This window comes from Abramis brama (genome assembly GCF_963993115.1).
Source record: "Abramis brama genome assembly, chromosome: 8".
NCBI lineage: Eukaryota > Metazoa > Chordata > Actinopteri > Cypriniformes > Leuciscidae > Abramis > Abramis brama.
Window position 1 is genome coordinate 23607014 of NC_139970.1, and position 13643 is coordinate 23620656.

Below are 13643 nucleotides of genomic sequence, written 5' to 3' on the forward strand. Positions count from 1 at the left end.
ATTAGTACATAGTGTAAAATGTGTCATTTGAGACACAACAAGAATGTTAAAAGCACTGCATTGTGGGATCCAGTGTTCCTCTTAGTGATCAACTTATGATGAGTGTAGTCGGAGGATGAAAATAACCCAAATGTACAGTATGTTTAGTGTGGAAGTGAAACTCAATGCAAAAAGCGTTAACAGTCTACACAACCTTAAGGCAATTTATCTCGGATTTCAAAGCATCAGGTGGAATTTCCTGTCTCGCAGACATCAATGTGTCAGACTGCCCAGCAGGAAGTCAAACATGGCAAACAAGCTCACAGGAATCTGGACTCTCACCCTGCCTTTACAGCCACAACGGCTCACACTTCACTTTAAAAGGACCTTCAGGTATATTTCAACTTCAGCTTCAGATATCATTTTACTGGAGCTAATAAGTAATGTTAACAAAACTTACAATAATACAGAAAATAATAATTGCTAAAAAAAAAAAGGGTTAAATAATTCACCCAAAAATGAACATTTTGTCATTTACTCACCCTCATGTCGTTCCAAACATGTATGACTTCCTTTCCTCTGTGGAACATAAAAGGAGAAATTCTGAAGAATTATACTGGCAAATCTTTAAAAGATTTAAAAAGGACAACTCATTCTTTTGAGTCAGACGTTTCTTTATTTAATCACCCTGATCTAGTTCTCCAGTTCAACTCACTGACTAAATGATCCATATTTAGATGCTCAATAGAGGGGCAATATTCTCAGTAAAGAACGTTATAGTTCTTGTGTATCAATACTACTTTTTGTCTATCACACAGATTAAAACATAGGCAACAGCAGGAATATTAGGCTGCTGTCACTTTAAGAACTAATGCATGGACTGCTGTTTATCAAATACGTGTAGTTTTTGTCTGTCACATGGATTCAGAAAATGTTCAAAACTTTTCCGGTGCTTTTCTGTTCTTAAAAAGCTTGAGAGTTTTTTCCAAGGAGACGTCCATGGCTTCTAATTGCATGGAAAAGAACAACCAATTAAATTCTCCTTTTGTGTTCCATGGAAGAAATGAAGTCACACATGTTTGTTGTTTGATCCTCCCTAAAAGTTCCCCTGATAGACTTAAGTGATGCATCGGCGGCAATAAAAATGTTGATTTCAGGAAGTTAAAGTATAATAATGAGTAAATTGGCAATGATGCTGGTAATACTGTCAATGCTAATAGAACTCATAATGGTGATGTTAATAGAACCAATTTAAGGATATTTTGATGCATTCAATATATTCCAAATGCATGACATTTTATATTCCACTTGTTTTTCTGTCTGTATCATTTGAGCCATCTTACATTCAAAAAGGCATCACAAACACAAACGCACAATCCTGTTTAGATAAGCTTTGTAACAAGGGAACCTCAGGCTGAATGAATGAGCTAGTGTACCTACAAGCAAGTCTCCAGCGGGCTGCACTGATTTGAGTGTTGCCGGAGGGCAGGGAGCAGGCCTGCGGGGGAAAGCAGAGCATGTTTCTCCCCCAGGGTTGTCTTACAGCCATTAACTCCTGCCAAGTCCTTGCATTGATTCTTACTAAGGGGCTCAGCTCCACACTGGGTTAGACAACAGTTACAAACACAACTTGAAATGGAGAGATGAAAGGCAATGGTATGAGGTCTCATGCATCTAAACATTAAAACAAACTTTATGGCACATAGGGTCAAGGTTACAAATAATGGCAACAAAATATACATGTACACATACACCTACAACATGCAAAAAATAAATAGAAAAAAATGGTGTAGAATAAACACATCTGCTGCTGTACTGACTAGTCTGTAGAGAGACCACGGCTTGACAAAGGACAGACAGGAGTGTGTTTCCATGCCAGTGAGCTCTATGGAGATGATCTGGCTCAGAAATAAGAATGAGGTACCTGTACACTACACCTCTGCCTCATTAGAAAAAACTGCTGGGCGCTCCAGCTGGCACAACTGTGTTTTTGTCATGTAAAATCATAATAAATTATTAGAATCTGTAAACAATCAATGAAGGTTTCAAAATCTTTTACATTTTTGTTTAATTACTAGATAGTGCCATTAAAAGTGCAATTAATTTGGTTGATAAGAATATGAATATATACACACACACACACACAAAACATATATAAACTACTGTTAAAAGGTTTGTGTTCAGTATGATTTTTTTTTAGCAAGGATGCATTAAATTAACCAAAAGTGACAGTAAAGTCATTCAAAATGGTACGAAAGACATTGATATATATTTCAAATAAATGCTGTCCTGTTGTACTTTTTATTAAAAAAGGATTCCTGAAAAAACAATTTCCACAAAAAAAAATATTAAGCAGCACAACCCTTTTAACAGTAATGAGGAGTAGTGATGATGTAATGATGCTGAAAATTCAGCTTGGCGATCAGAGGAATAAATTACAGTTTTTAATTTAATATATAGGCCTATTTCAATTTAATATATATTTAAATATAATACAGTTACTTTAGTTTTAATCGTAATAATATTATTTACAATATTACTGTTTTGCTGTATTTCTGATCGAATAAATGCAGCCTTGGTGAGCATAAGAGGCTTCTTTCAAATTTTTTTTTAAAAAAATAAATAAAAAAATGTATACTGACCCCAAACTTTTGAATGGTAGTGTAAATAAATAATGAAATAAACAATACACAGAATACAATGCTAACAAATACCAATACCAAACTGAATTTGTGGGTCAAAAGATGGGGTGCAATCAAAACATTTTTTTCAATCAAATATTATCTCTGCATTAGCACGTGCAGTTTAAAAGCAGTATAACAAACTTTCTGCTCTGAGTACGGTGTACATTTTAGGACATCCTCAGACCTCACTCATATGATGAAAAGGTGTCATGCCTCAGACTAAAAGGCTTCAGTCATTGGACAAAACGGCATTGCACCTCAGACCGAAAGGCTTCAAGTCTCAGGAAAAACAATGTCAGGAGTCAGGTCTCGTACAATTAGGCATCGGACCAAGCGGCCTCAGACTAAAAGGCATCAGACAAAAAGGCATCGGACAAAAAGGCATCGGACAAAAGGGCATCGGACGAAACGGACTCAGAAGGAAGCACGGAAGTTTCGAAATGCCCTGCCTCAATGTAATGTCACATGCCCGTCTAGATCGGCCCAATGTCCGTTTCCGATAGAACGGGTGAAGGTCTCTGCGCGTTACTGTCTTTCCGTGTGGCAAAGTAATTTAATTCCATTTAAGCTTTTATCTGACTCCATTTTATATCTGACTCCATTTGATCACAACCTCCAATTTAGGTTAGATTGCCAATTGGTTATTGGCCAATAATAGTTTAGCAATACATTTGATTGTTCTATTTAACTCTTTACTTATATTTTACCAAGTTCATAATAGGAAGCTATGTCGCTCAGAGGTCCTCACGCCTTGTTTAACGCGGGTCTCGCGATCACAAGCTCGCCAGCTTCGGTCACCAAACAGAGGTAATTGCTATATAGCTGAGATCGATCGCATTCACGCTTACACAATCAAAGATACTTTGGTATAGCCCCCATGGAATTGCATAAACTTGAATTTAACGTAACGTTTACTTCAGTAGAGGTATGGCCACTACAGATATAAGTCAACCAATTTTACTTGTCTTATAATAGCTTTGGATTGGCCATGCCGTGGTTTCCCACGTACACTTATCTAAAGTAACATTAAATTAAAACAGAGGTAAGACAGACCCAGATTTAGGTTGGTCAAGCAGCACTTTTGCTGCCCTAAACGGAAATTCACTTCTTGTCTTTGCAAAACACGTACACTTGAATTAGTGCCAAATATTAGTATTAATATTAATATTAAACTTGCGGTAACATACGAATCCGTTTAATCTACTTGGGAAAACAATTTCAGAGTCAGTCGGAATAAAATCAAATGTAACAATTTATTATGTCAGGTAAATGTACCATGCCAATTTCATATCAGTTCAAAGATAATAAATACAAAACATCAAATGCTCTGGAATAAAGAGAGAAGATGCGAAACTGACATTATAAAATACATGATGAAAATACATGTATGCAGGCACTCCGCATCACAGGCTAATTTGAGTTACAAATCGCCACGAGTCTTCTTCAGCATCTCCCTAAATACTCAGACCAAGACAGAAACCTCTTTTTAAATGTAAACATGAGTTCACGGTGGGAATTTGCATTAATCACCGTCCCAGACTTACTGGGGACAGGAGTTGATTTAGATGGGGGCACACCCACAGCAGTTAACAAGATATCTCTAAACTCTCCACACCTTATTACCTTTTTGGTTTACATCTGTGGGAATGAGACCTTTGTACCAGTCGCACTGAGACATTTCAAATGATAGCAAACATGTATAATACTGTATGATAATTGTTCATATTAAACCATATAGATTTTTGAGTGAATTCAGGTAGGGAATGATGTGTAAATTGGGAGGTGATCAACTCAAGTGCGATTGTGTCTCGAATGGGGATGGTAATATAGCAAGAGAGTTCAAATGTTAATTTCCTTTGTTTTCTCAGAGAGTAGCCCTCTCTTCCAGTTCTTCCAGTTTCTCCAGTCTTACACATGCACACGGTTTTCTTACTGGTTAAATTGTGTAGAACATGTCCCACTGAGATTATTTTGTACATTTGCATTATTTGTTAGTTTTATTTGCACGTTTAAAAAGTTAGCTAAATAACACATTGCAACTAGCTAACTTGTATGTTGGCAAACTATCGTGAAGTGAAATAAATATTTTAAGACTGTGTTGCTGCTTTGTGTACAGAGGTTACTGGGGAAACTGCTTTATTTCTCCTGACCAGTGCAACATTTAATTAAAACTAAGAATAAAATCTCTCTCTGCTTTTTTATTATTTTTTAATGCTTGAATAAATAGCCTACATAAAGAACATTGCCAAGGGTTTACATAAATACATACAATTAATACCATCAATAGATAGATTCTACATAATTAACATACACACACACAAACATAGCTGTTTTTTTCATGTTTGACTATAAAGCTGCTGCTTTAAAGTAATCTATTGTATAAAGTAGCCTATTATATAAATAAACGTGTCATGAATAGACTACAGTGTTGAATTGCAGAGCTGGTGCAAACATACACATCACTATGATCAGTTTTATTAACTGTTATTAACTTTATTAACTGCTGTCATTTTTTGTTGTGTGCACACATTTGTAGAAACGCCACTCTCAGCAGCGTGGATGGTCTCGGGATGTTCACTAACAGTATATACCTGCAAAGGTATTTTCAACTTTGTTTTACCCCTAAGCAAAGAAGAAAAAGAACTTCGCCGTGAATATATCGGGGCCTTGAGTCCGTTTCGTCCGATGCCTTTATGTCTGATGCCTTTTAGTCTGAGGCTGTTTGGTACAATGCCTAATTATACAAAACCTGACACCTGACCTCGTTTTTCCTGAGACCTGAAGCCTTTCAGTCTGAGGCGCGATGCCATTTTGTCCAATGACTGAAGCCTTTTAGTCTGAGGCATGACGCCTTCTCGTCATACGAGTGAGGTCTGAGGATCTCCTAACACGTACACCGTATCTGTGTCATTAATGCTAATTTAAATGAGAAACATTTTTATTTACAATAAAATGATACTTTTTTTTCTAAATAAAGGAATGTGTTCAATAACATATTGTATTAGCCTTTTCTGTGCAATTTGTATTGAGGAAAAGTGAAATTTCACTGGTATTGATATTAACTACTGAAATTTTGGTATTGTGACAAGGGTATATTATGAATGTTGGTTCATTATGGGCACCGGCACAGGTCCATTTAACACTCTTTGTGTTGGTCAACCTGACCAGATATCCCCACAAGGACAGAAAAACCTGAAATCACCAATTGAAAATCACCAAAACCTGAAATTGTGGGTACGGCAGAGATCCCCAGAAGAAAAACAGCTTGAAAAATATACAAAATAATGTCTTAATGAAGGGGATGGGTGATATCATTAGCTCAGTATAAAACAGCAGAAGTCAATGGAAAGTTCCAACATAAAAAAACAAACGTGTGTGTGAGGTCAATGAGGAGGTCTTCCTTTTGAGAGTGACATTGTTCTGTCCGGGGATTGAAGTCCAGAGGGACTAAATTTAATGAGCTCCAATTTTTGTTCTAATGACCCACCCCCCACCCCCATTCATATTCTTCTCTTCTAATCGCTTTCTCTGGTGTGGAGGATATTAACAACCTCTTCTTTGCGCACTCCAGGCCATTAGGAGGGCCTGCACTCAGCTGCACACACACACCAGTCATTTCAATTACTCTTATGAGCACACAGAGGCCAATATCTCGGGAAAAACACACATGCAGACATGACAAAAGAGGGTGGAAGACTAGTGAGGGTGGAAGTTGTGAAACTAGGCCAGACTACAACATGGTGCATTATCAGTGAAATCTTTATTTCTGTAGTGACAGTAAAGTGTGAGTTGTCATCTGTGCATCTTTATAACGCTTATGCTAATTTTTGAGGCTGGGGAGTGACTCCAGCTTCTACCATGAGCATGTTTCAAAGTTACAAACCCAAACCCTAAAGGGTGTCAGTGGAACTTATCTGTAATTTAGTGGCTTCGGAACAGTCATGGTCGTTTCTTGCCCTCCGTCAAGCAGTCAGGTAGCCTAACATGCACCTTTCCTGCGACAGAAGCGGTTTTTAGACTCACCAGGCTGCAGTACACTGATGCCCAGTGGGTTGGAGGTGCGGTTGGCCACCGTGCTCCAGGTGCCATCGTAATTCCTCCGATAAAGTAAGGCAGCACATTGGTACGTCCCGGCCTCCTTGCGTCCGGCTCGGGTGATGCTGAGACGGAAGTTGGTGTTAGTGGGTGTACGATCCACAGTGGTTCGCGTGCCAAGGCCCAGCAGTTGATCGCCCCACTGCAGAGTGCCATCCCGCGTGAACGTCACCAAATCTCGGAACTCTCCATCGCCCTCTGCTGGCTGGAAGCGCCATGTGACTGCAGCAGGAACGTTGGGATTGTGCCGTGGCTTCACGATGCACTGTAGGTCAAACGAGTCACCAAACGTCACGCTGGGCGTACGAGAGGACGCCGATACAAAGAAGAAAGATTCTGGAACAAGAACGACAAAAGAGAATTCATATATCAATTACAAATATTCGCCACAATGCATTTACACAATTCAGTTCATGCACTGATATGCATGTATATCAACTCATCTAATCAGAACTAAGAGTCAGAACTATGCTTTTATGATATTCGTTTCTTTTGTGTTCATTTTTGATTCTTTTGAAAGTGTAATACAATTCAAAACTGGTTCTGCACTAATGCCAGACTTAGTTATTTGTTATTTTATTGATCTATTTCAATTTATTGATTTAGATATTTCAATATCTATTTATAATGCCCAAACCTGGGCACATGGGCCATAGTTGATTGACCCATGCAATGAGCAGAAAAATATATCATAGGAAAAAAAAAAACATGCCATTGAAATAGATGTTTGTTGGCAATCACAGCAATTTATATGCAGAATATTGCTAAAATGTGGCACTTCAAAATAGTATTATGAAATTGAATAATCATTTGTGTGTATTATTATTACAGATGCCCTCTCCATGTACACGTGCACTGCCACAGCAAACGTGGAGCATGTGAGATTGAGGAAACAAATGCACATGTTAAATTACGAAATATCAAGCTGCCAAGTTTGAATTTCTGCATTATTATCCACAAATGTGTACGTAAAATTTTAACAAAGTTAATTTTCGGCCCTATATAGTTGCAATATATTAGGCTTATGTGGGAATACACTGTGCTGTAACTTGCCTTTTGTTTATTATGTGTTATGTAAGAGATAATGTGAAATCAACAACAAAATGAACACTGACAGGGTACAACAATATTACAGTAATATTAATACTGAACTGAATTTCATTTTTTTTTTTAATGCAATCAATAAATGAAACCCGAGATGGAGCCAGTTGCATTTGTATGAAACAAGATACAACTTTGCCATGGACACAAGAGAATATGTCCCGAGTCCCTTTAAAGGCAAGTCATTTCACTCTGCAACCATTTAGTTGTTAATTTAATTATCATGCATAATTTAAAGATATTATTCCCTTATTAATAATAGACTTAATTTATATTTTAATCAGTAAATGTTCAGTCACATGAAATACAAATCTACTTTGCACATTTGTATATCATCATCATTTATATGTGAATTAATTTAAACGTTTATTTCGTTTCCTAAATGTTCAAGATTCGTTTCTTTTTTATTTCATTTTATTATGTCAGTTGGTGTTTAAAAAGTAACTAAAACATCATTAAAAACAGCAATAAAGTTTCATTGTACTATAAAACTGGAAATAAAACTGGATTAGTTAAGCAGATTCCTTAATGTTTTCAAATGATGAAATCATAAATAAGGGGAACCAAGGTTAACCACTTTAAATTTAATATAACACTTTGATATAATACACCTTTTACTTTTGGCCCACAGACCTCAATCAATTTAGATTTTTGGTCTTCGTTATAAAAAGTTTGGGCACTTCTGATCTATTTAAAAATGGACAATGTACATTAATCAACATTAGAGTTAGCCAAAAGGCAAATTTTCCCATCGGCAGTCACTTTGTTTGATGTTATTCGGCAGAAAACGAAAGAAAACAATACAACAATACAGATAAAATGCATATAAAGCTCAGATAAATAAAATTAAGCAGCACATATATAATACACTATGAATGATAAATCATCTTTTGTTTTGTGTTCATCAAGATCTTATAATAATAATAATAATAATAATAATTATTATTATTATTATTATTATTATTATCACCATCATACATTTTTAATTACCTTTACAGACTGACTGATTTTTAACTGAATTGACAATAAATAAATTAAACAAATTAATAAATTGATTAATTTCCTATGATGTAGGATTTTGGGCATAGCACCATTCCCTAACTCAATGCTTTCTTAAAAAAAAAAAAAGAAAAAAAAAAGAAAAAAGAAATATTAGATAATAATAAAGATAAAAGTGTGTGCATTGCTACAATGCTTGTTTTTTTTAAATATATTCCACTGTGATAAGATTGCTATTCTGTTTAAGTACTTATTTTCTCTAGTGGATCTCCTATTTTTGTTTGACAGTAAAAACTGAGGTCTGAACGCGCTGCCCCCAGACCCAAGCCTGTCACACAAGTAAACACGATGAGAGAACTGCAGGTGACTTTGTGAATTCACTGAGTCTCTGAATCTGCTAATGGGCATATAGACAACAAGACTATTCACTGGCGTATTGCTACTGCATTGCTCATACTACACAATATCTTAGGAAAAATAAACTCATTACAAGGAAATGTTTTGTCTTTCCATTTGAAGAGGCAAATGGAAATTTCTTCATGAGATTTCTGGAACTCGAAGAGTTTTCCTTGTGGAAGGGTAAAGCATCATCTGGCCACTTCTGAGTGTTTGAGCTTGATACGGATGACAGCAGCTGGAGGCCATACGGAGCCGGAGACGGCCAGATCCATTCCAAGCCTTCCTGCCAGTGCCCTAATGGTGCCACGCTGCTGGGCTGTAACAGAGGGCAGGTTAACGCAAAATCTGCTGGGCACAAGCTTTGCCCAGATCTTAGTAGTACCACAGGGTTCTGGCAAAGCTAAGGAAGTAAATTTCATTTGGTGAGCCTCTGTGTCCTTCAATTATGCAAACTATTAAAGGAACAGGGCAGTAAAGTTAGATGTCTATATTGTCAGACGACTATGTCTGCATGCTAAGCCTCAAAGACTTCCTGGGAGAAATCCCAAAATTCAGACGTTCACTGGGCTGAGAAAGGCTAGCAGGAGTTTGTTCTGTTTGGGAGGAAAGCTTGAGATCAGTAGAGTTAATCTACTCTGCGTTATTTTGATAAAATTTGGACAAGGTGACCTGTAGCACGCCAACTCAATCCTGCGGGCAGCAACCGAGGAAAGCGGCCAAAAGGAGATTACACACACATCCCCTGTTTATTGAGCACATGCAAACTAATCCTGCAAGAAAAAAAAAAGTAGTAGACTGCTGGATCCTATTTTTCTTTTTCTACATTTAATGAGCTCAGTTTTGCTCAGATATTGGAAAAAAATGTCTCAAACGAGGATTATTGGTGGATTTATAACAGTTTTCTGCAAAGCCATTCGGTAGCTAAAACTACTGTGCTATAGCAAAAGTAATCATATTTTCCCTGAGTTGTAAGATTGAAGTCAGAATTGAATGTGATCAGATAAAAAGATTGTGTACTATGAAATAATGCCAAGAAAACACATCTTTCTATAGTGTTGTCTTAGCTGCACCAAAAAACAAACATTAAGCAAGACTTGCGTGATCCAATTCAGGAAACGCACAAAATCAAACATTTGAATCAATCTGAGGAATCCTTCACCAAATTAAACAATGAATCAATCACTAGTCAATTCACTTTCAGTCATAAGGGATGGGTGACACCACTTATATTCTTTCTGATTTGATGCCAAGTGTCATTAATGCTGTTATTGATCCTAACACCGATACTTCTATCAAATTTTGTGATTTCTGGCAATAAAATGGGCAATGATTGTTATATCAAACAATACAAAAACTCATTAACCTATTATACGTCACGTTTAGCTAGATTGTTATTTAATGGACTGAAATAACTCCAGATGAAGCTAATTTTCTCTGTCATTATCTCGAGTAAGCACCTACTTGTTTGACCTTACTCCTTTTCAGATGAGCATAAGGAGAAATAGTTCCTATCCTAAACAAACATTTGCAAACATTTACACTATTATATTTAAAGGGAATCTTTTTTTCTCACCCTCATATCGTTTCAAACCGCTATGACTTTATTTCTTCTGTGGAACGTAAAAGGAGAAAATCTGAAGAACATAAAAGATGATATTTTGAGAAATGTCTCAGTGTTTATGTCCATACAATGGAAATCAATGGTCAACAAAACTTTGGTTACATTCTTCAAAATATGCTTCGAAAGAAAGTCATACATGTTTGGAACAACATGAGAGTGAGTCAAAGTCGACAGACATCCCTTTAAAACATTGACATTTATTACTAAAATAGCACAAACGAAAACAACAAAGTTTATTGGATGATCAGACGTGGAAAGAAGAGAGAGAAATGAACAGAGGAGATTCTGAAATATATAGGACAGGCTTGAGCATGTGTGACGTCAACGATAGGACGTTTACAAGGATTGACAAGAGAGAGAAATAAAGAGAAGGCATTTTAAAGGCATACGATTCATGTTTTGATGGATTCCAGTGCTTTAGTCTCTTGTAAACACATGATCAGAAACGGCTTCCTATCCATCCTGTGTTTGACTGCAGACAGCAGGGAACCATGATCAATGGCATCTTCTCTAGAGCGCAGGGCTATTGGACACATACTGAGAGTGATTCTTTATGGAAACACTAACACAACAGCTTTCACATACACAACCTTTCTCAAATTCCAACATTTTTCCCCACTGTTACTTTGTGTGATCCACTGCACACAGTTGTAATAACTAATCAATGATCACAGGAACAATCACGACACCTGAAGAAGTGGGGAAAAGGGCAGCATGAGCTGCCGTCTGAGAGGAACGAGCCCAGGCAGACAGAGCTGTATTGTGTTTGATTATTCCAGACACACAGACATGCTCAGAAAAACATGTGGCGTACACCCAGCCTCACGCACAGTGGGAATAGAGATTTCAAATCTAGTAGCCTGACACAAGGGGAGGCTTCAGTCGGCCTCTGGATGCCTTTTCATGTCAAGAATCGGCCCTCTACAACTGGGTGTTACTTTGGTCACTGTTAAACTGTTTATAACAGATATCTAATCCAAATTCTTCCTTTCTGTAAGCGAGTATTATTATTTAAATTTTATGGTTCATAATAAGATGATAAACCTTTCATAAAACACATGCAAGCGAAGGAAATCTGTGAGGCCCGTGTGAAGCCACTCAGGGTCCATTCCACAAGCCATCAGGATGGACGTGAGACTTATAGGACCCCGGGTACATTTTTAATTTTTTTTTTAAAGAAGTCTCTTATGCTCATCAAGGTTGCATTTACAGGGATTTGATACAGTAAAAATAGTAATATTCTGAAGAAATGATTACAATTCTAAATAACAGTATTCTATTTTAATACATTTTAAAATGTGTATTATTCCTATGAAAGCAAAGCTGAATTTCAGTCTTCAGTGACACATTCCTTCAGAAATTATTATAATATGCTAATGAGGTGAAAAAATGATCCGTGTTGAAAACAGTTACACTACTCAATATTTATATATATATATAAAAAAAAAAATCAGGATTCTTTGATGAATAGAAATTTCAAAAGAACAGTATTAATTTAAAATAGAAAACTTTTGTAAAATTATAAATGTCTTAACTGTCACTTTTGATCAATTTAACTCATTCTTGAATAAAAGTATTAATTTCTTTTTTTTTTAAAGTATTAAAACAGCGCTTTGAAGACATGGAATTTGAACAGACACTACAAAAGTCGTAATATGACGCACACTCTATGGTGTCTTTTTTAAAAACATAATTCAACAAATAATACACCGGAAATATAAAAATATCCAACTTACTGCTGCATTCCTGCAGATTTAAAGTTTGCATTCTTTTAATTCAGCTAAGAGGTCACGCCATAACGTATTATTCTTCTATTGGTCACATGTGTTCACGTGACATGAATTCACAGGTCAGAGTTCACCTTTGGTTCACCTGTCTCTTACATTTGCATGTGTACGAATGGAAGTCAATGGAATGAAGATTGTAGTGTGATCGGCTCTTAACCCCAAACTATTGAATGGTAGTGGACATGAAAATAGATATCTGCATTTTATATTTTAGGAAGACAATACAGGTAGACCTGTTTTTGTTTGTTATTTAAATCACCAAAAGTTTGTAAACTAAAGAAAAAGTTTCTCACAAATATCTCACCTAATCATCTGAAATAGTGTGCTCACGGACAGATGTACCATTACACCTAAAAATGTATATTTATCCGTCATCCAATTAGCATGCTGGGAGCTCTAACTGCTTTCATAGCAATAAAAAAAAGTAAATTGTGGCAGAATGTGTGTCTGGGCTCACCTCTGGGTGTCTTGTGTAACCCAGCCAAACGATTCCACCACTACATGGTGGCTTGCAGCCCAGTCAGCACCCATACCACTGCCAGACACTAATGAGCATGTTAAGACACTCTCAGCAGAATAACTCCATAAACTAGACCCTGATTCATACCCCGTCCTGATCCTTCATCCATACAGTCACCCAGAGTCAATGCTGGAAAACACAACACTGCTATTTTTACTCACCACCACCAACACACCTGTGAAAGGGCAAGAGCAAAGGACACAAACACTGTCTAAGCCACACGTACACATAAGAGTGACTATCACATGATCACGTGCACATCATACTTGAACAAAGTGACTCCTGCTGCATCACACCTGAAGAAGTCTGTACTTTACTCTGTAAGGGCAAAGCCGCTGACATGAAGAGCATCACGCTGCTACTCTTTGAGCTTCAAATCAAAAGCAGAGCTGATGAAACACTTCAACAAAGCTGATCCAGACAGCAGAGGAAATAAAAATGATCAATGTCAATCGCAG

The 13643-nt window shown here is 36.8% G+C and overlaps 1 protein-coding gene across 1 annotated transcript in view; it reads right to left on the bottom strand.

Annotated features, from left to right (window-relative positions):
- Nucleotides 1–13643, bottom strand: part of igsf3 (immunoglobulin superfamily, member 3) — a 166122-nt gene that overhangs the window by 30250 nt on the left and 122229 nt on the right. Inside the window, exon 6 of the mRNA XM_084121611.1 lies at nucleotides 6687–7094. Coding sequence (XP_083977737.1) covers nucleotides 6687–7094 — 408 coding nt within the window. The remainder of the gene's footprint in view (nucleotides 1–6686; nucleotides 7095–13643) is intronic.